Here is a 22,479-nt window from a genome sequence, read left to right on the forward strand (position 1 = left end):
GCTCTACCTCTTCCTCTAGGAAGCCTGCCTTGACTCTTGCCCCTAAACTCCAGGTGCAGTGAGGCTAGGACCTCAGTAAGGCGCCCCTCACCTGGAAGTCCATGGAAACCCAGAGGAGGGCCAGGAGGCCACCACATTCCAGGCCTTTCCCCATCAGGGCCTCAGTTTCCCATCTAGCCCTGAGGGCAGACATAATCCACCAGAGGTCCAGAAATCAACACAAAGATGTTTTATTTTATTATAGAAAGTTCTGATGCTTGAGGGGATCCAGAGGGGTGGGGCAGGATCTGGGGCCCAGAAGTCAGAGGGAGGCTGGGGAAGCTGCGCCAGTTTTCCTGCGCTGTGACTGCATGAGAAGCTCCCCCCAGTTCTGTGGGTGGTGGGGTCGCTCAGAGTTCAAGTCAGGCAGTACCAAGCCTGAGCCTTAACAGGTGGAACAGGCCTCACAGACACTCCAGACATACGTGGGCTCCCAGGACCCCACAAATGCCTGGGCCTTCTTAAAGCACCGCCCCCAGCACACAGCCAGGGGTGGGATGGGGTGGGGTGGCGGCAGCTCCGAGCCTGGGCCCCTGGGCACCACCGCCTCTTGCCCAGCTCTGGGTCCCCTACACGTCCGTACTCCTGGAGCTGCAGGTGGGAGTGGGACAGAACGGGACTTGGGCCAGCCCTACCCCAGGCCTGGGGCCCAGCCCCCCCGGGGCCAGCCTCCACCTTACCGCATCTTCTCTCGGAGTCTCTGGTCCTTCTTCTCCAGGACCTTGTTCTTCACCGACTGAGGGATGTCAGGCACGAACCAGGCAGCAATGAGCTTGATGCATAAGGCCACGTGCTGGGGGCAGGGGCAGGGGCTGAGTGAGGAGGTCTGAACAGGCCGAGCAGGGACTTTAGGGGTTGGGAGCCAAGGAAGGCTGGAGAGAGCTGCTCCCTCGGGCAGTTCTGGCTCACCTCAAAAAGGATCAGGAAGGCCAGGCGGATGGCCAGGAGCACCCAGGACTGCTCAGGGAAGTTGTGGTCTTGAGCATTGCCATAGTCCCGGTACCTGGGGTGGGGAGCACCTGTGGTCAGGGGTCAGGAGTTCAGAGGGCACTCCCAGGGGATGGGGGTCCAAACCTGCACTCAGTCACATTCTCTGAGCCCTCTTTTTCGACAGGGTCCTGGAAGTCCTTGGTGTAGAACACAGGCAGAGTGTAGTTGATGTAGCCTGTGAGACAGCTGGGAGGAGGGAGAGAGGAGCTTGGTGTGGCCCCTTCAGGCTTCTGGGGTGCTTGTTTGGAACTAGTCCCTGCCCAGCAGGGCCCATTAGGGTGGGGCATGGACCCCCTCCTTCATTTCCATACATGGGAGAGGGGCTCCTGGGGGAGGTTGGCAGAACTCACAGGTGCCACCACCTGCTTTCCTTGCCAGGGGCTGCAGAGAGCTTTCTGGGGGAGACCCCAGGAGACCTAGTCTGCAGGTAGAGTGGCCCCCTGCAGGGCTGGAGGAGCAGGTCGAGGACCTGCGCAGACCACAAAGGGTCTGACTTCGAAAGGGGAGCCGTTCCGATAGTATCTGCTTAGAAGACAGCTAGTTCTGGGACATGAATTCCCCACTGGGGTCCCAGTCAGCACTCCTAGGCTCCAGCCAGGATCTGCAGGCTGGTGCCAGGGGGGAGGCCGCCCCAGGCGATGTTGAAAGCATTGAGCCCTTCCCTGGGCTGGCCTGGGCTGTGGTTGGCCGGTTTCCCAGGGGTCCCTGGATAGTGAGGATCGCCCAGGGGCTGGGCAGCAGTGTCCCCTTACTCGACTGCAGGGTGGGCCCCTTGCCGGCACGGGCCATAGCGGTACTTGTACAGCATTCGTGGGATGAACTCAGAAGTGAAGGCGATGACCATCCCATTGGCAATGACTGCCAGCACGCCGATGATCTCCAGCACCTGCAGCCAGGTCCCTAGGCCACCATAGCGGGGTGAGGCCTTGTCCGCCTGCACATGTCCACTCCCAAGGCTAGGGGAATTATGGTCACCGGCCTCATGCCTGTGGTAGCTGTGGGGCCAGGTCCCTGACAAGGAGGGCCCAGGCCAAGACCGACAGAGCACAGCCTTCACTCTGCTGACCCCTCTTCTTGACAGGGACAGGGAGAGGTTCAGGTCTCTGCCCCCATCTTAGGTGTGGGTTGTTAAGCTGCCCCAGGCCTGCTCCACCTCCTAGGTCCCCACCCCAGGGCAGGCCCCCTAAACCTGGGCCCCATATGGGGGCCTCCCTCACTTCTCTTCCGCTCTGCCCACGTCTGGCACCTCATCCCCTTTGTTTATCCTTCACACCTGTCCACCTCAGCAAGGCCAGTCTGGGGGACTGAGGTCATCTGCTCTCAGTCCCTGCCCCCAGCTGCTGGAATCCTGTTTCCCTCAGCTCCCTGCTGTCAGAGTCCAGCCCTTCTGCAGGGCCTCCCCAGGACGGCTGTGGGGCCCTTCAGGTAGATCCAGGCATGAGAGGGAGGGGCCTGCAAGGTGCAAGCCAGCGCCGCCTCTTCCTGGGGCCAGAGCCCACCAGGGGTCCAACCCCCAACCTTGACATACCCTGGGGCAGGGCTGGGGGCTGTCTGTGGGATGAGGGGGCTGGTCTTGCCCCACCACTTAGAGTGATGTCCCAAGGGGCCTGGTGTGGCCCCAGTGCCCCCGCGGCCCCCGCCCCTAGCTGGAGGGCCCTGCTCTTCCGGGCCATCCCAGCAGGCCCCTGACCTATATCCTTGGCCTTGCGTGGCACCAGGCGCCGCTGCAGCCTGACCATCTTGATGGCATCCAGGCGGATCTCCACGAGGTTGCTGAAGAACGCGAGCAGCGGGGCGAGCGGGAAGGCGGCCACAAAGATGGTGGTGAAGCCGTACTGGATCACTGCAAAGGGGTCGGCACCGTGAGCCCCCAGCCTGGCTCCTTGGCTGTCCCCAGCCTTGCCGCCCCCAGGGCCGCCCGCGTACTCATCTCCATGAACTCGTCGAACAGGCTGAAGGTGTTGACCGGGTTCAGCAGGTAGTTTTGCTGCCAGTGCCTCAGCTCCGGGCCCTGGGCCGTGCCACCCAGCTTGGCCCGCATTGAGCGACACTTGTGGGCCAGCCACCTGGGGGCAAAGAGAGTGGGGTGGGGGCGGGGTGGGGGCAGAGAGGGGCTGAGGGCTCTGAGAGACAGGAGAAGGGGAGAAGGGTGGCCAGCGGGATGGGGTCCTGTGGTGAGGGTGGGACCGGTAGTGCCGGGGAAGGAGGGGTCCTCACGGGCCCAGGTACTCCATGCAGTTGCTGAGCGTTTGTTTCAGGCCCATGATGATGGCCATCTGCAGGAACAGGTCCATCATGCAGCCACTGAGATGGCACTGCAGGGAGCAAGGCTGGGAGGTCAGGCGTGGGGTCTGAAGGGGAGCCCAGGAGGGAGGGTGAAGGGCAGGAAGGCATCCAGGACAGACCAACCTCCTCCAGCTTCCACACCCCCAGCAGGCGCACAGACTTCCCAGGGTGACCGTTGATCCTAGGAAGGAAAGCCAGGCTGAGGGCGGGGGCAGGACGGAGGGGGAGCGGGGAGCAGTGGGCAGTGGTGGGGAAGGAGCGACACCAGCCCTGCAGGTGAGCGGAGGCTGGTGCTGGATGCATGGCTTCTGCCCAGACACACCCTGCACATACCCCTGGGCACATGGGACCACCCTGCTGTGCAGGGCTGCTAGGAGGGGCCTCAGTTCTCCCCAGGGTAACTGCACAGAGGGCTACTTTGTGTTTAAATCATCTGCTTTCCATGATAAAAATATACACTATGTTAAACCAAAGGTCGGGCTCGTGCTTAAAGGTGAAATCCTACACTCCTGTTACAGCTCATGACAAGCATCACTCTGGGACAGTATAAATTCGCAAGGGGAAAAATTACTATTTTAGAAAATATGATTATGTATCTGGAAAACCAAAATAAATCAACTGGAGGACTCGGTGGATAAATCAACTGAAAAATGCTCGGAGTGGATACAAAATTGATATCATGCTCAACTCGCTCTCCAAGGTGCAGCAAAACCGCTGGGAACTGTAGCAGGAGGAAGTGTCTGTCACAGCAGCAAAAATGATCAAATAACTGGGGTGAAATTCACAAGAAATCGGGGGGACCCATATGAAAAAAAACCAGAAAAAAGGTAAAGAACAGTAGAACAAGATTTGAATTGAGAAAACTTGCTCTTTGAAAGAAAAACTCAGAATTGTATTTTTGTGGTTGACCGAATGACAGGCCCTCAAAGACATCCACTCCTAGTTCCTGGACCTGTGAATTCACACCGAAGGCGGTGTTAAGGTTGCTAATGAGCTGACCTTAAAGTGGAGAGACCATCCTGGATTCGCCCAGCGTAATCACGAGGCCTAAATGAGGAAGGAGGGCCAGAGAGGTGGCAGCAGGAGAGGGACTCAGCCTGACACTGCTGACTTTGAAGACTGGGGGAGAACAGGCCAGGAACCAAGGAATTCAGGCAGCTTTAAAGTTCACCTAAGAGTAAGAAACATGTAAATAACTATAAAAAAGGAAAAGTGAAAAATAAACTTAATGCTAGCCCTATCTGACAGTGAAGTGTAACACAGTAATAATGAACACAGTAAGGTACTAGGCTGAAATGATCAGAATCCACAGAAAGACCAAAGTATTCAAGAGAGTGATGGAACTTGGTATGTGGCAGAAGGAGAGTGGTAGAGATGAAACAGCCAATAAATGGCTGGGGGACAACCGGCTGTCACTTGTAAAACAGGAAAACAGGCTTCCTTCCTTTGCCCCTTGCAGCAAAACAAATTCCTGTGAATCAAAGGAACTATAAAGGATCAACCTTGAGACATTAAAAAAAATACCACCTCCAGGCTAGCACGGGTAACTGGAGAAACTTTTACCTCCTGACCCGGAGACCCCACACACGGGCAGTGCACGGAAGGAACCAGGCTCTGGCTTCTATATGCTGCGCCACCTGCTGACTATGTGACCCTCAGATGGCTCCTTAACCTCACTGTGCCTTGGTCAACTCTGTAAAATGAGGACAGAGCGTCCCTACTCCATAGGGCTGTTGTGCAAATTAGAGTCGATGAATGTGAGGCACTCAGGAGAGAATGTGTGAGTGTGCAGTGGATGTGAGTTATGATTATAAAGACATAGCCCGTCCTGCCAAGGAAAACGACTCGGTCCTTCGTTCTTCAGTGCGAACGGACAGCTACAAACCTTCAGTCACGAGGAAGGCCAGCTGCGCAAGAAAGAAGGACTACAGTAAAGAAACAGGAAGATGGACCCTCTAGGACACGAAATAATGAGGAAACATGAGAACTTAAGGGAAAAAAGGAACCTCAAGAAAGTCCTGCACCTATGAAAACAAGAAAAGGATGCTGAAAAAAAAAGAGGACAAAAAAAAAAAAAAAAAACCCTTGGAAATTAAGACTCTAATCGTTAAACTTTAAACAAGAAAACAATTCCCAGGGAACTATATTCAATATCTTGTAATAACCTTTAATGGAAAAGAATCTGAAAACAAATGTATGTATATGCATGACTGGGGCATTGTGTTGTACACCAGAAATCGACACATTGTAACTGTATGTACTTCAGTAAAAAAAAAAAAAATTAATAAAATAAAATAATAAACCTCAGCCATTATCTCTTCATTTGAAAAAAGAAGAAGAAAAGAAAACAATAGAAAGGCAAAAATACAAAGTGAAGGAGATCTCCGCAAATGTTGAGTGTAAAGACACAGAGGTGGGATAGAGGAGAGAGAGATGAGAAACACAGAGGACAGGCCCAAGAGGACCGGGAGTTCCACAAAGAGAGACAGAGGAAAACAAAGGTTTTAACCTAAGAAAAAAAAAGGAAGCAAATTTAGTGAGCTTAAATAGGACATGGGTGTTTTTACCGGAAGGTGCCAACAGTCAACCAGGACAGCGCATGAAGAAACACCCACTGGTATTGTTCCCCAGTTTAAAGAGAAGATCCTGAAGCTCCCAGACGTCGGCCAGGAGGAAGCAAAACTCAGGTCTTCCGCACGCTTCCCACCACCCACTTCGCATGTTCAGAGACAATGGAGCGACGCCTGTGAAGCTCTAGACGGGAAAGTTGCTTTGAAGTCAGGTTTCACGTGCGAGGGTAGAATAACGAGACCTTTAGACATACAAGAGCTCAGGAAGTTTGCCTCTCCAATATACCTTCTTAGGTAAATGAAAGCAAAAAATCAAGAAAGAAGCGGGCTTGGCAATCCAGGAAATGATGGTCTTAACCCAGGGGAGTGGCAGGTGGAAGTCTCAGGAAGACAGGCATGCAGGGGGGCAACCAGCCCAGTGTGGGGAGGAGGCTGAGGGCTCCCCAGGAGGGTCTCTGTGAGAAAAGGGACTCTACGCAATGGGCAGTTTGACACCGAGAGGCTGGATGAACTTGATACGAGGGAGACACACGAGGGGAAAAAGGCAACTAGAAGCAGGAAAAATACAGAGCTACGCTATACAACCAAGAAATGGTCAAATAAGAAGCGAGATGAAATGTGACGTGACTTTAAGAAACTGATAGAGTCGAATAAAAGAGAATCCAGTTGACCATGATACAGAAATGCTCAGATGATTTGAACAATTTATAGGAAAAGAAATGCAATGGTCAGTAAATATCTGGAAAGATGCTGGACTCTGATAGTTTTAATAGGGCACCTTTAAACGTGAAAACCCTGTGTGCGTCGGACTGAGATGGAGCGTGCAGTCACACACACCGTGTGGCTTTGTGAGTCATCATAGCATGTTTGGAGCTTGCCTCAGCCACGTCTGTCTGCACTCAAATGCGCGCTCCCAACTTTCAATTAAAACGGCTGACTGCTGGCACCCACTACACGGCCTCACCTCATAGACAGAAGGGAACTGCAGGGGCCTGCTACCCACTCCAGACATCACTCTGGATCTGAGCCCACAGGGCACGCAACCCTGCCCAGGAGCCTGGACAGCCCAGGACTTGGGCACCCCTGGTAGAGCAGGGGCACCCGCTGAATGGGGTGCAGGCCCGGCTGAACCTCTGGGCCTCCTCCCCACCTACCCCAAGGCACACACAGGAAGACAGACACTTCTAGGGGCTGGAGCAACCAAAGATTCAGATCGCCAGGTAGTGCCAGCACCCTGGGACCCTGCACTGGCCCTTGCGCAGCTGGGCTCCCAGCATCCCTCTGCCTCCAGACTCCCTTTCAGGGACCAATAGAGCAGGAGGTCTTGCGGAGACACAGTTCAGAGCAAAGCCACTGGCACACGCCTTTCTCAGTTATAGAAAGTGGCCAAGAATAAAGGACATCAAAAGACAGTCTCTAACACCAGAATCAGAGACCAATCAAAGAAAGAGCATAAAAAAAACCCAGAAGGAACAGAAGCAATGCCAGAGGAGAAGAAAAAAAGGGGGCCACATCCTCAGACAAGAAGAGCCCCAGCATCCAGAAGAGGGGACTGTGGAGAACCTGCAAACGTCCAAAGGAGCACTCGGAAGTTAAGAACACAAGCAGAAGGGATGCGTTCAATGGAAGGGCTGAAAAACAGAGTTGAGAAAAAAATCCCAGGAGCTGGAACAAGAATGGGAGAAATTAAAAAAAGTAAAGAAAATTAGGTGATCGATTCAGAGGTTTCAATTTCCAGGCAAAAAGGATTCTATTGAAGGGAGCAGAGGGAACTGAAGCAGGAGGCTGTCAGACACAAGATGCATGAAAATCACTCAGAACGGAATGACCTGAGGCTCCAGGCCCAGTGGTGCCGGCAATTTCTTTTCCCTTGAGCAACACTGATTCTCCGTGCCAGGCCCGCGGCAGGTGCTGGGAATTCAGCAGAGGACATGCACCACAGTTCCCCCCTGGGGAGCTGCCGTTTCTGTGAGTGACACTGTGAACAAATAAATGCATGGCACGTCCTGGGTGGCGAGGGCGATGGAGGGCAACAGGGCAGGAGCGGGTTACCAGGGTTCTGGGCCAAGCAGCTAGGAGGTGGAGCCGCCGCACGAAGGAGGAAACCTGGGGCCAAGCTTGTGGGCAGGGAAAGGATGGGGTGCCTGCCGGACAGCGGAGTGGAAGTGTCAAGCAGGCAGCTGGATCTATGAGTCTGGACGTGAGTGAGAGGTCCGGGCTGGAGACAGGAGAGGGTCTGTCGGTGTATCTAGATGGTGTGTGGGATGGAGCCTAAAGTCATAAAAACAGACCCTGGGGCACGGTGACATTTAGCGGTCGGGAGAATAGCAAAGGCCAGCGGCGGGGTCTGGGGAAGTGGGAAATTGTGTACCATGGTGAGAGGATTTTTTGAACGAAATGTGACAGCGTGTTTGTGTGGTGGTGGAAATCATCAGTAGAGCAATCAGACTGGCGTGTGGAGGAGAGAGATGTGAAGTGCTGAAGCGTGCCAAGTGGAAACACACACCGAGGCCCACTGCTGAGAAATTTCAGAAGACTGAGGACAGCGAGGGGACGCACAGAGTTGGGACTGTGACAGCATCAGATCTGTGGAACAGAACCCTGGAAGCCAGAGGCAAAACAATCCTCCAGCAGCCTGAGGAAAATGATATCCAACTTAGAATTCTGTCTCCAGCAAGCGCTCAGTCAGGCCCCCAATAAAGAGGAAACTAAGCTTGACTGATTTCCCACGGACCCTTTCTCAGGAAGCCACTGGAAAACTTGAGGCCCTACAGGGCAGATGGTGACAGGCTTCCCAGGATGAAAGGGCCAAGCACAGCCCCGAGGGGAGGGGACAGATGCCAGGAGGGCGTCTCCAAGGACCGCGTGACGTCTTTGAACAAACTGGGAGGAGTGGGTTTCTTCCAAAGTTCTGTAGAGAGTTTGGGACTGATTGGCAATAAGTATGTAACTTACAAAATTTAAGCAAACACAGAGAATACATGGAGCAATTAGTTTCTTCAGAAAAGACGAAAAAAAGTGTGTTGATTGAACCAAAAAGGTTCATTTCTCACTAACTAGAAAGGTGAGGGGAAGTGTGTGCATATGTGTCACGTGGGATGCCCGCTGCAGCATTCTATAAAATTCAAAACTGGAGTTAATCCAAATGTCCACCAACTGAAGTGGTTAAATAAACTCAAGGACCCCCCACAAAAGAACGCTCATGATATGGTTTTAAAAACTAAGCCTCGCCACCCATGCAGACGTGGAAGATGCACATAGAACATTTTCTGTGCAAAGCAGACATAATTATTTACACAACAAAACCGTGCGTGTCAATAGGTATGTGTGTATGTGCACTTAAATGTGTGAAAAATGTCTGGGGAGAACCAGACAACAGTTACACTGTCATCTCTGGGGACATGGATTGGACAGCTGGGGGTTCACTGTGGTCTTCCTTCACACCTATCTGTATTGGGTTTCCACATGTTCTGAGAATGATTTACTTTAAAAGTTAAAAAGACAGGTATTTCCTTTTTTAAGCAGGGGCAGACTGAGTTAGAGCAAGGCAGGTGGGGGCAGGTGGCTCTTACCTGCCCAGGATGAAGGCGATGTAGATGAGAGAGGAGAAGTGGGCAAAGAACTGCAGAGTGAAGAACTTGACGGTGAACTTGCTCTCTCGCTCAGAGAAGGTCCTGGGCTTCTCTGGAATGAGATTTGAGGCTGTCTTTGACAGTCCCATGCCCAGCCTGTCAACTGACAACTCAGGGACACCTGCCACCCTCACCTGCCTCCCAGGCCAAACCCCTGCCCTCTCGTAGGCCCACTTCCCCAACCCCAGGGCGCCAGGACCCCACCCTGAATCCTCCCCCCAGAAGCCAGAGAAGCTCCTCTCACCAAATTCGCAAAGCTTCAGGGCCACATACTTGTTGATCTGTGGGAGGGGAGAGAGAGGGCTCACCTTGGACCTCAGCAGAGCCCCATCGCCGCCTGCACCCTCCCCCCAACCCCTACCTTGGTCATGATGAGGATGGTCACATACTGAACCAGGGCGCCGGTCACCACTACAGCCGTGGTCACCTGCTTCTTCGGGAAGGCCGAGTTGAAGAGTGCAACGGCCAGGACGCGGTAGACCACCAGGGCGTGGGCCATGCCAATCAGGAGGCAGATCTGCCGGGGGGCGGGCAGGAGGGCCGGGGCCTCAGGAGAGCGGCCCCGCCTGGTGCAGCACCCCCACCCCGTGGCCTCTCCAGGGGTACCATCAGCAGAGACACGATGAGGATGATGGTGCTTCGCACGTAGGAGTGCTGCTGCAGCGGGAGCTGGTAGTCAGGGCAGTTAATGAGCTGGAGCGCCATTTCCTCCTGTGGAAGGCCCGGGGCACTCTCAGAAACAGGACAACCTCAGAACGAAGCCCGCTCAGACACGGAACTGCCTCAGACACAGTAGACCGAAGTGTGGGGCCACACAGGGCACTGGACCTGGTCACCCAGCTCAGCCTCACCTGGTCCTCGTCCCACCCGTAGAGGTCCCAGTGCAGGACCACATGGGCCCGCTTCCGCTTCCATAGCTCCAGGAACACCGTGGCTGCAGCCAGGAGAAAGTAGAGGCCTCATGGGTGTGTCCCAGACTGAGTCCAGGGCCCATGTGGCCCTGGAGCTCAGTCCCGCCCCCCCAGGTGTCCCCAGCAACTCACCCCACCCAGCCATGAAGATGGCAAACACCACGGTGCCCTCATTGTCGAAGAGGTGGGTGAGCTGGGGAGAGGGGTGCGTGGAGCTGGGGTGGCCTTCCCCGCCCACCACCCCGCCCCCCGCCCTCGGAAGGGGAGCTAGCTCTAGGAGCCGAGCCTTGGCTTCCTCTTCTCTAGGAGGACCGGCCGCCCCGTCTCCCCGCAGGTAGCAGCCTGAGTGGCCTCCCCGGGCGGCAAACCTTGGCGAAGGTGCAGGTTTCCGAGAGCGGCTGGTACCTGCGGCTGCCGTCACCACGCGGGCACATGTAGATGTTGTGGGCCTCACAGATCTCCTTGCTGGGGGTGCAGGGACGAGGTGACACTTTTCTGTGGCCCCTCGGGGGACCCTACCCACCCGGCCCTCCCCTCCCATGACTCCGCCCCACACCAGCCCCGCCCACACCGGGCCCACCGCTTCCCTGACTCCGCCCCACTCCAGCCCCGCCCACACCCGGTCCCACTCCTTCCCTGCCCTGCCCACCCTTAACCTGATCTGGCTGGCGTCGAACAGGGAAAACCCGCTCAGGAAGATGATGAGGCCCACCACTGCGGCGGGCACCAGCATGCGGGTGTACCAGCAGAGCCAGGCGAAGTACAGGGCCACCTTCTCACCAAAGTAGTCCCTGCGGGCATAGCCGCCCGGTCAGGGCCACTCCCACCAGGGTGACCGTCGGCGCCAACACCTGGGGGGAGCGTGCCACATGTCCGGGCAAGGAGTGTCTGTACTGACCGCATCAGTGTGTCTAAATGGAAGCTCAGACATCTGTCTGCAGGAGGCGCAGGCGTGACTGTGGAGGGCCCAGCCTGTCTGCGGGGCGCCAGTGTTACCTGATATCATCAAGTGGCTGCTCTTGGAACATGTTTCCCCACTGGGCCCACTTCTTCTTTAGGTCTTCCTCTCCCTGGGCACAGGTGACAGACAGTGAGAGCTTCCTGCCTCAGGTCCTGCCCTCAGGTCCTCTCCCTGCAGGCCCACCCCTCACCTTGTGTAAGGGGAACATGGCCTCAAAGACCCCATCCTTCACCAAATCCTGGAACGTGTCTGGCGGTCAGAAGGGAGTGAGGGGTGAGGGAGGACTCTGTCCCATTCTTCCGGTGGGACTGCCCCTCCCGGTGGACTGCTGCATAGCCCATCCGCCCACCCTTTCCTTACCTGCTGCTGCCATCTTGCTGCTCAGAATGAAGTGGACAATTCGGATTCTAGAACACAAGAGGCCCCATGTGACCTTGGTGGACCCGTCCTCTGTCTGGCCAGGTCCCAGACCACCTGCCCTGACTGCCTGACCAGAGTCCAGAATCCAGGACTTGTTTTATTTCCACTAGTCCACTTCCCACCTCCTTAAATCCTCCCAGGGTCCAGCTGTCCCATGGTTCCAGGGTGGAGCTCCCTCAGGGGTGGTCCCTCTCTTCCCAGGGCCCTGATGCTCAGCCTAACACTCTTCCCTCACAGACCCCTCCCAGATCCTGCACCTCCAATCACACCTCCCAGCTGGAGCCCCCACCCACCCAGAGCACACCCTTTATGTGCTTCAATCCTCTTTACAGCCCTGTGAGCCATTTTGCTTATGGGGAGATGGAGGCTCAGAAATACTGAGTAACTTGGCCAAGGCCACACAGCCAGGAAGTGGCACATCCGGGCATCTGACTACAAAGCCATGCTCCTCTGGAACATCATCCTATGAGACACAGCCCCCCAAGGGTTCCAGGGCACCCCCCACAGGCTTCTCCTCCCAGGACACACTGAGGTCCTGCCCAAGACCAGCTAGTTCTCCTAAATAGGAAGCCCCTCCATTGCCTGGTATCCAAATTCCAGGAACCTTCTTTGCTGATCTCTACTGACCAGACCCCAGATTAGTTCAGAGGGCGGGGACTGGGGCCGGGAAGGTGATAGAGGAGGGATGTGGGGAGGGCAGGTGGACTGGCTTGGAGGGCTGCAGGATCCATGGGGAGAAGCAGGTGCTTGGAGAGAGAGGAGGTGTTGGGTGCCTGAGAGGCAGGGGATAATGTCCAGGGAGAGGCATTCAGTCTGGAGAAAGTAAGTCGGGACCCAAATCCAGGGAGTTGACCTCAGAGTCTGGTAGTGATGTCTGGGAGGGTCCTCTCATCCTCTCCAAATCCTGCCCACCCTTTAAGGCTGCCTTCTATTCTCCATCTAGGGGACACAGTCACATGTACCTTCAGACACTCCCAGGAGGTGAGAACTGTCATTTTTCTTTATCACAGACATGGAAACTGAGGCACAGACCCCTGCCCCTGGGGCCTCTGTCCTGAGACCACGCCTGGGAGCCTGGCTGCCTGTCTAGGACAGGCATGTGGTGGGTGGGGGTCCTTCTGGCCCCAGCTGTGGGCCAGCCTCTCACCTGGTGGTGGCTAGGATGAGAGTTGGCTTGGCCAGCTCCACTCTGGGCGCAGGCCCCTCGGGCTCCGTGAGAAGTGTGCAGTACAGGTCAAAGAGCCTGCTGTCAGCTCGGATCCCAAAGAACATCTTCTCCTGGTCCTCCATCACCTGACGGTGTGGCAGCATGGGGCCCTCTACTCCACCTTGGGACCCTCCCCGTCATCCAAGCCCAGTGGCCTGTCGCCTCTAACTCAGGCACAAGGCCACAGACCACTCTCCAGACTCCTCCCCAGGACCCATCCAGCCCCCATGACACCTGCACCCACGTGAGGCCCCCAGCCGGCCCACCTTGTAGTAGAAACCCTTTGTCTTGAGCTCTTCCAGGAACTGCTGCTGCTGGTAGACCTGCCTGGGGTTTCTCTGGGTGCGAAGATTGGCCACAAGGACATAATCCCACTGCTCAGAGGCCTCAGTCTGGAGAAGGAGGTGTGGGGGGTGGGGCTGGGACCAGGGCAGGCCGGGTGCAGGGCATGGGGGAGTGGGTGGCAGCAAGCCCAGGACGTGTCAGAGTGGAGACTCACTTCACAAGTATTGATTTCCATCAGTGGGAAGCTGTCCCCTTCCGTCCCCACCAGGATCCGGAGGCTCTCTTCACCCTTGGGGGAGCAGACAGAGATGGGGCTCATCACTGCAGCAGGGTGCCTCCTGGCCCAGGTGCTCCAGGACCAAAGGGGTTAAAACGTGAAGCTGGGGTGGGGGTGGGAGTTGGTGGGTGGGGACTGAGTGCTTGCACTGAGGCTACAGCCCAAACAACAGGCAGAATTTTATGTGGAAATATATACAGAGCGCTCCCGGGATCCATAAGGAAAGGCAGCCTAAAATGGGCCAGAGGTGGGAGTCTGCCCTTCACAGAGGTGGAGCCCTCAGAAGGCGAAGACAGAGCCATCAGGGAAAGACTGGTCAGGTGACCAAAGGGACACCACCTTCTACCCATTTGGTAGCAGACATTTTACTGGTCAGACAGCTTCAAAAGCCTGGGTGACCTATAAAAATATTGCATCACTATGTAGTACACCTGAAACTAACGCAAGATGGTAAATCAAGTATACGCAAAAAAAAAAAGCCCACGCAAGTCAGCAGGATCCCCATGTGTCGCACAGGCACATGCACCGGTGCGTGAATCTGGGGAACAAAGCTGAACATTCTAGACACCACGGTCTGCCACCATTGGCGAAGTTCCAGGGAGCTCAGAGTAGCATGTTCCATATCAGAATTGTAGAAGTAACCTAAATTCCCATCGACAGGCAGGTGGACAGACACTGCTGTCCCCACACACTACAGGATCGTGAGTGGGCCGCAGCCGCACGCGGGCCCTGGGCCAACGTGACTCGGCAGGCACTGAGTTTCCTAAAAGTATGTCTGGTGCGGACAGTGTAGGAGTGACCGCTGCAGCTATATCCGGGACGGATGACGGCCACTGAAGTCAGCGGGCAGAACCTGGAGGGGGAGGTGGATCTGTGCGCAGCCCCTGAGCCTCCCCGCCTGACTGTTAGTGATTGTGGCAGCTGTGGGAACATCACTCATTCCTCCACACTCCCCTCTGGGAGGTGGAGTGTCATCCTCCCTTGCTGAGCGGTTGAGTGTGAGCTGGACTCAGTGACTAATGGAGAAAGTGTGGAGGGGAAAAGGAGTCACTTTACAGAGGAACCTGGCAGATGCCCCCAACCCAGGTGGTGAAGGTCAAGGTCACGGTGATGTCATTCAGATGTCAGGGGCCCCCTGCCAGAATGTGACATAACGTATGAGATTCCCCACCCGAAACCCACAGCCCTGTCTTGGCGTGAGAAGATATCAGGGGAACTTTCATCAGAGCCCGAGCAGACAGGTCAGATGGCCACGGTCAGGGAGGGACAGGGGGCCATGGAGACGTGAGGGGGAGTGCCGGAGGGCTCCTGCAGGTCGGTGGGGGGGTGCAGGGCACAGGGAACCCGGCACCCACTGTCTCTACAACTCTATAGGAATGCTTACAGACAGAGGGACAGGAGGATGTGGGAAAGCACACAAGCAGGAGAGCGGGGAGGGAGGGTACTGTGATTGGCATCCAGGTCAGGGCGGAGGGGTGGGGGCGGGTCTTGGGGCCTCATTTACTCCCAGTGAGAAACAGCAGGCTCTGAGGGCCCGAGACAAAGTGACCCAGGGCCCCTTCTCTGGAAGAGCCACGCGTCTGAAGGAGGTGGGGGACAAAGGCAAACAGTCAGAGCAGGCCATGTGGGGTGGGGGGAGAGCCCTGGGGCCGAGGTGAGGGGAAAGGGGGTAGCTTTGGAGCCAAGAGCCCAGCAGACGCCTAGGCTGCTTGTCCTCGGGCGAGATCCCACCTCTCCCAGCCTCAGGCAATGATGGTGTCTGCCCCATGGCTGGAGGTGATGCATGAAGCTTCCTGTGGCCCCAGTACAGAGCTGACCAACCTGTGTGCTTGTGAAGAGGGACCCCACCTGTGTCCCAGCTAGCAGCCCCCAGGGAGGCTCAGGGACCCCAGAAGGACGGGGACCCTGCATGGTCCCCAGGGGAAGGATTCGCGGAGCACCCTGAGAACCACGTCCACTGGAGCGCCCGCCTTGCCCTGAGTGGTTTGGACGCCACCAGCCCCACGGTGGCCCCCACTGGCCCTGGGCTTTGTAGTGGCCTCCTGCCAGCCTACCACCCCCTACCACCCCACGGTGGCCCCAGCCCCTCTCCTGGCTCCCAGGGCATCACACCCTACCCCAGTCACCCCAGTTCTCTCTGCCCTGCCCACCATCAGGGCTTTGCCCCTGCTGGTCCCCCCACCTGCTCTGCCTTCTCTGCCCAACCACATTCCTGCCTAGCTCAAGACCGGCCTCCTCCAGAAAGCCTCCCTGGACTGCTCCAGCCAGTCTGCCCTTGAGGGCTGCCGGGTAAAGTCAGGCCACCCAGTCATATGCAATAAGTGGGACATACTTATACTTTAAAAAAAAAATTGTTGTTTATGTGAAAATCAATTTAACTAGATGCCTGTTTTTTATTTTGTTTCGCTAAATCTGCAATGCCACTCCCACCTCCCACCTCCCCCATAAACACCAGAAACTGTGGGGTCCAGGACCAGGCCTGAGTCTGCCCCCTCCGCCGTCTCAATCACAGAAGCCAAGAAATGCATCAAATCCAACCACAGAACAGCAAACTCTAGGTCATTGGACACCAAGTCATGGGGCTAACGTAGACACGGTCTTTGTGGCCTGAAGACGCGGTGTAGCCCCACCTGGGTGCTGAGATTCTGGCCCCAGCAGCTGTGGGGCTCACCAGGCCCACTGTCCCCGCCTCCCTAGAGTGCCACCAGCCCTCCTCCGACAGCACCCCGCTCCTGCTCCGGCTCCAGGCCCCTGCCCTCCCACTGCCCACAGAGGTCTGCACGCAGGATGACTGGGTCTCCTCTGGTCTCCAGCCAGAGGAGGAAGCTGCATTCTTAGACAGGTGCATAGTGGCGGGGGGGCGGGGCCGGCCTGGGCCAAGCGCCTCTGTCTCGGGGAGAAAAGCAGAGTTTCAGGTAGCTGGGGACAGGGCCATGTGCGTCCCCCACAGCCTGATCTGTGCCTTGCCCACCGCAGGGCCTAAGTGCCATGCTGGACAATTTGTGAGCGGGGCTGATCCTCGTTGGCCCTCGGACCTCTTCCTCAGGCCCAGGACCTCCTGCAGGAGGACCCTTTGAGGGTCCCTTGGGGGCAGTCCCACGGAGGCTGAAAGGAGAGGCTCCCACACGTTAGCGCCAGCCTGAAGCTGAAGACATTTGCCGAGGGGACCCCAAGGTGGAAAAGGGCGGCACAGGGAAGCCAGACTGGGCAGGACTTTGGGATCCGGACAGGAGGAGAGAGCCTGAGGAAGAGGACTGGGGAGAGGGAGGCTGGCCCTCAGATGGCCCCAGAAATGGTGCTGCTAGACCTGGTGCAGCTCTGGGGTCCCCCACCATGAACATCACACAGCTCTGGGATGTGACCTGGACCAGAGTCACTGACCCCCAACATTAATTCAGGCCACTGGACAGGGAGACACAGAGATACCCGCCGGGTCCCCTGGTCGTGACCTGGTCACCCCTCGGCAATGGGCCAGCAGTCACAGGGGCAGCCAAACCAGATCCCTGGCCCAGCCCTAGTCAAGCTACCCCACACCCCACAGCCAGATGGGAGCAGGTTCTGAGACTGCTTCCCGCACACTCTGGGCTCACCAGCCCCACCCCCAGGCCAACTGCTACATGCGGGGCCCCTCTCTGGGCCACAGCCACAGCCCCAGTCTCTAGATCAGGCTGTCCACCTGCCCACCTGTCCCCCAGAGAGAGAGAGACCTTCACGGATGGGAGCCAGGCTCATCTGAAGTCGCCCCCACCTTCAGCCAAGCCGACTGCTCAGTGCACCCGAAACAAGGGGTCTGGGACCCCTGTGTCCCATCCATCAGGCCCCACCTCCAGGAAGCCACATGTGCCCATCAGGCTCCCAGACCCAGGGCAGGAGGAGCTACCCCAGCAGACTCGGTGCTGGGGATCCCAGCCCTGCCACATGCAGACCCCCGGCAAGCTCCTGCAGGTGGGCAGGGGGGTGTGGGCTCTGGGCACCCAGCTCTGGGCTCTCTGTTGCCCTCCCTTCACCTTCCAGCCCCAACCCCTACCAGCCACACACCCAGCAGGCCGGGGCCAGAGTCCCAGGGGGCTCACTTACTGGTTCCAGATGAGGAAACTTCTTAAGATGCTGCAGTTCCTGGGAGACCTTCCCAGCCTTGGGGATCTGAGCTGGGGGAGTCCTGCCTCTGTCCGTCCCTCCCCAGTCCAGCTTCCAGGTCACTGGCGGAGGCCATGGAGGCCATCGTGCAGGTGTGACTGCCGCCCAGCTCATGACCAGTCCTGGCCCAGTGTGCTCCGTGGAGCACACACATGGGACATCACCCCAGCTGCATACGGCACACATGGACCTCCCCTCATTGTTCAGGGCCTCCTCCCTCTGAGGGTCAACCCACAGGCCTGGCCCATGCTCTGGGCCCACCTGGCTGGGCCCCAGGAGCACGTTGCAGTTGCAGCGGCCATCCCACCCCCACCAAAGAGCACAAACATGGAGAGGCCCACCCTTGCTTGCTGGGCCCCTGACCCCTTCCTGAGCAAACCCCCTACCTGGCGTTGCCTCCTGAGCTCTGAACCTCGTCGTCTGCCCCTCACCCTCCTTCAGCCCCTCCTGCCCTCCATCCCTTCTGCTGTCCATCTGTCTCAATTGTCATCCTTCCACATGCCTGTCCATTCATCCACCCCAGACACCAATGATGCGGCCGGCTCTGGGTGCAGCCCTCACGGGCCGTGCACGGTGTGAGTGGACATAGGGGCCTGGAGCGGCAGGTGCCTCCTCGGCAGGGAGGCAGCCTAGAGCTTGGCCTTGTAGTGTGGCCAGGCCCTGAGGGGCAGCGTGCAGTTGGTGTCCAGGGACTCGGTACTGAGTACCTTCCAGAGACTCCGTACTCAGCACCTCTAAGGACTTGGCACTCAGCACCTCCCGGGATTTGGTAGTATGCCCAGGGATTCAGTACACAGCACTCCAGCTTTGCAGAAGCACAAAGGGCAAGAAGGCAGCTGCCAGGAGGTGAGACTGGGGGTTGGCAGAAGCCAGATCACAGAGGGCTGCTCAGGCAGCTGGGGGACCTGGACTTGAGCTGGGGCCACAGGGAGCCTGGAAAGGACTTGAGTGGCGGAAGGGCCACCAGGTTCGCTGCTGTCTGCAACAATCCTTTTCTAAGGATTGATTCTCTTGCCTCAGTCAAACCAAGTGCTTCCTCACCCTACTCCCCGACCCCCAGCCACCAGCCCCAGTCTCTCTTCCACCCCAGCACAGGGCTGCATGGGAGGGAGGGGCAGGCCAAGGTGTGCCCACATGCTCGCCTGAGCAGCCAGGGCTCCAGAGCTGGTTCTGGAAGGGCCCAGAGGGCCTTGGGCAGAGGCAGAGTGAGAGGCCACCTGTTTGGCCCACACCCGAGTGCCCTGAGGAGGGTGAGTGGGAGGCTGGTTTCGTTCTCCACCTGAGCACGGGTCTCCTCCCAGGGACGCCCAGGCACAGCCCTGGGTGCAGAGACCTCTCCCCTGGCAGAGGGAAGAAGGGAAGTCTTCCTAGGGTGTTCTCCTGCCTACCAGCCTCCTGCTCTGCCCCCAGAGGCAGAATCCAGCAGCCCTTGGCAGACCCCCGGGGAATAGGGGCCCAGCTGGCCACCCTGGGCCTCCCCAGCCCAAAGTCAGCCCACCCTGGAGGCCACATCCCACTCCCATCAGGGCAGAGCTGCAAGGTCTGGGGTCCCCACCCTTCCGCCCAGCTCAAGGCCCCGGGGGTGGCATGCCTTCTGTATCTAAGCCCCCTCACTCACTAAGAGCCCCGCTGGACAGGAGAAAGCTGCCCTCCTCTGTCCTTCCCCAGTCCCAGCTGGCTGGGAGCTCTGGCCAGGCTCTGACCTGCCTCATTGCAGGGCGGGCTGGAGGGGACCCCCACAGGCACTTTCCAAGTGAGGCAGGCAGAGCTGGCAGGAGGGACCTCAGGCGAGGACCCCTGCCCAGGTGGGTGTGGCCACAGGCGCAGACTCACCTGCATGCTGGTGGCCAAGGTGCAGCGCCGATGGGAACTGGAGTGTGGCTGTGAGACCGCCCAGTGCTCTTACCTGACTTCCGCATGGGACTCACCCCTCCCTCCTTCCTCCTTGTTCTCCTGCTCAGGTTCCTGCGCTGCCAGTGCAGCCAGGGAGGAGCCAGTGGCCCGTGGGCCGGAAGGCACACCCCTCACCCCAGGCCCCATGGCCTAGGACACCTTCCTGTGGACCCCTCCCCCAACCAGAAGCTATCACCCTCAGTTGCAGAAGGGTGGCTCCCCGGCTCCCTGGCTCCCCGGTAACTCGGTGTTAGGTTGGAATCCTCTTCAGAGGGAGGGGGCATCTGCGCATTCTCCATGTCTCCCTCTCCCTGAGGATCTTCACTCTTCCTGACCCCAGGGCACACCCTCCCTAGGGGCCCCTCCAGAGCACCCAACCTCCAACCCTCCCAAGTCCAGTGCTGACTCCCTTAGAGGGGAAACTGGGGCCTGCAGGATTGAGGATGAGCCAGACCCCAGGAGAAAACAGTCTCCTCCCACCCTGAGCCCCGGCTATGTGGAGCTCAGCTCAGGGAGGAGAGCCCTCAGGGCCCTGAGGACAGGCGGCTGTCCCTGGGCCGTATGGAAGTCTGAGAGGGCAGCTCTGCCACACCCTGTGGTCTGAGGGCAGCAGCTGGAGAAGGCTCTGGGCCATGTACCTGACTATCCTCTGGGACAGCTGACTGCCCCCAACAGGGAAGTCGGGTATCTGGGCTCCAAAGTCTGCTGGGAAGCTGAGGACACAGGGCCTGAGCTCAGCAGCAGAGGTGTGTGGAAATCCTGAGCAGCAAGGGGCAGCTGGAGGAGAGCAGGGAGCACCCACAGTGTCACCGCAAGCACATGGACCCACCACATGGTTCAAAATGGCTGCTCAAGCTCCAGGCATCACATCCACATCTGAGCAGGAAGAGCAAAGGATGAAGGAGGGGTGCTTCACCTGCGCGTGGTTAGTCACATGGCCAGTCACCCGGCCGTACCTTATTGCAAGAAGGCCTGGGCAGTGTGATCACTTTTCCTAAGAAGAAGGTGGAAGGACCCCAGGGCCGCTTGGCAACCTCTGTCCCCGGCCAGGGGGCCTCGAATGCTGTGCTAGCTCTCAGGGACAGTCAGCAGGGCTCTGAGCGTGAGTAACCGACCTCAGGATCCGCATTACCGACCAGCGCCTGGACTGTCCATCTCAGCCTGCTCAGGACAGTCTGCATTCACACTTTCATTGCGTTAAAACAACCCACTAGCACCCCAGACTCGAACATCATCGCAAGAGCCTACACGGCTGTTCTCTTTTTCAGTGTCTTTATTCAGCATTCCCATTTTTTTTCTTTTAAAGAGAGGTATTGGGGATTAAACCCAGGACTTCATGCATGCTAGGCACGTGCTCTACCACTGACTATACGCCCCCCACCCCCCAGCAGTCCCAATTTTAATGCCACAGAAACACTGCTTCTTCCCATTCCCACCTTCCAAGGGTGTCAGGGAACCTGAATGATATACAGCAGCCTTGCTTCTCAAGAGCCCGCACGTGGCCCTTGGGGCAAAGGCAGCATGCCCAGCCTGGCCTCACCCCACAGGGGACGTTCCCCTACTTGTAACGAAGGATGGAAAGTAAGAGTGAATCTCATCCAGTCCTCTCTGGAGAGGAAACCCTTTTGGAAAGCAGTTCGGCAATAAGAATCAAAAGCCTTGAAATTGTTTATACTTTGGTCCATTAATTTAACTTTCTGTGAACTGTCCTAAGAAAAAATCCAAAATAATGGAAGTAAGTATAAATATGTCCTTTGAGGCAAAAGTTATAAACCACGCAGATGACCAACCATGGGGAAACGTCTGAGCAAGCATGGCGTAGTCACACGCTGATTAGGCAGCCGTTCAGAATGCTGCCTTCAGAGTCACAGCTCCCTATGAGAACACAGGGAGACGCGTATGTTACACTGTGAGGTGAAAAAACTTAGATTGTAAACACGTGTACATTCTTCATCTCAACTAAGTTAAAGTGCATTAAAATACCAGATGTTTACATTTGCATGTGGATGGTAGAATTGTGATTTTTTTCCTGTGGTTTGCTTTTTTTGAACTTTCTAGAAAACACATCTCTTTCGTAAACTTTATAATCATATTAGTCTGTTATTACGAACTTCGCTTCCCCCAGACTCAGCCGTGCTCTCTGGTTTTGAGAACTCCTGGTGAAGAAGCCATACCCAGCACAGGCACCACGGCTGTTGGTGGAGCTGACCCTGCCCTGCCTGGGCACCCACGTGGGCCTCCTGCTCTTCCCCTGTGAACCCTGGCCCCTGGCCCCTCTCCCTCCTCCTCCCAGTCTGGAGAACCCTGCTCACCTGGTGTCTTCCCTGAGAGCCAAAGTGCAGCACGGTCTCCAGGGCACCTCGGGTCCTTTAAACTGGGGATGGGGGGGCCAGCGGCCACCCCGAGGGAGAGGTCAGAAGGACAAGTTCACCAAGCTTGCCCCAGGTGAAATTCCACAGGCAGGAGCGAGCACTGCTCACCCTCACGTGGGGAATCTGTCCTCCCAACCCCGATGGCCTGAAGTGGCCAGAGACCCTCTGGTGTCCCGCTGAGGACGCTGCTCTGGGGCGTGCAGCCTGGTCAGCTAGGGCTGGGGCCTCCCGAGTCCTCTCCAGGCTGTTTCCAGGCGCTTCTCCAGCTGACACGTCCTCTCTGGGGCTGCAGACCTCCCTGGCCCCAGGTCCTGCAGGGGAGACCCCTCTCCCAGGTTGGGCCTCTGCCTCTCTGGTCTGCAAGCAGCTGGCCATGACTGGCATACCAAGATGGCAGCGGGGTGGGGACCCAGGCCCCTGATGTCCTCACCCTAGGGACACTTCTGTCTCCCTGCTGCCCCCCACCAATGCCTCTGGGCCTTAAATTTCCACCAGTTCC

At 57.2% G+C, this 22,479-nt stretch overlaps 1 protein-coding gene across 3 annotated transcripts; it reads right to left on the bottom strand.

The window, feature by feature from the left end:
• Positions 1-214: 214 nt before the first annotated feature.
• Positions 215-19,671, bottom strand: ANO9 (anoctamin 9). Of its 3 annotated transcripts, none has more exons than XM_074371249.1 (24): positions 19,549-19,665; positions 13,516-13,590; positions 13,283-13,408; positions 12,957-13,102; positions 11,750-11,796; positions 11,580-11,638; positions 11,425-11,498; positions 11,085-11,219; positions 10,797-10,893; positions 10,561-10,621; positions 10,369-10,451; positions 10,124-10,228; positions 9,879-10,034; positions 9,762-9,798; positions 9,458-9,569; positions 3,439-3,496; positions 3,247-3,305; positions 2,956-3,095; positions 2,720-2,872; positions 1,782-1,929; positions 1,114-1,215; positions 949-1,042; positions 720-832; positions 215-630 (listed from the first exon to the last, which is right to left on the bottom strand). In XM_074371249.1, the coding sequence occupies exons 1-24, from the start codon at positions 19,552-19,554 to the stop codon at positions 609-611; spliced, it is 2,208 nt and encodes a 735-aa protein (XP_074227350.1). In that variant the 5' UTR covers positions 19,555-19,665; the 3' UTR covers positions 215-608. The 3 variants fall into 3 exon arrangements, with proteins under 3 accessions (XP_074227350.1, XP_074227349.1, XP_074227351.1); XM_074371248.1 differs by having other exon boundaries at positions 3,247-3,344; positions 19,549-19,663; XM_074371250.1 differs by lacking the exons at positions 215-630; positions 720-832; positions 949-1,042; positions 1,114-1,215 and having other exon boundaries at positions 1,850-1,985; positions 3,247-3,344; positions 19,549-19,671.
• Positions 19,672-22,479: the final 2,808 nt, after the last annotated feature.

The sequence above is a fragment of the Camelus bactrianus genome, chromosome 10 (assembly GCF_048773025.1).
Source record: "Camelus bactrianus isolate YW-2024 breed Bactrian camel chromosome 10, ASM4877302v1, whole genome shotgun sequence".
NCBI lineage: Eukaryota > Metazoa > Chordata > Mammalia > Artiodactyla > Camelidae > Camelus > Camelus bactrianus.

What these genes read in the sequence shown, in the direction of transcription:
- ANO9 (XM_074371248.1), bottom strand. An exon ending in CCTGAAGCTTTGCGAATTTG is followed by an intron (nt 9,570 to 9,761) that starts GTGAGAGGAGCT and finishes ATCTCATTCCAG; the next exon opens with AGAAGCCCAGGACCTTCTCT. An exon ending in ACGCAAGGCCAAGGATATAG is followed by an intron (nt 1,930 to 2,719) that starts GTCAGGGGCCTG and finishes ATGGTGGCCTAG; the next exon opens with GGACCTGGCTGCAGGTGCTG.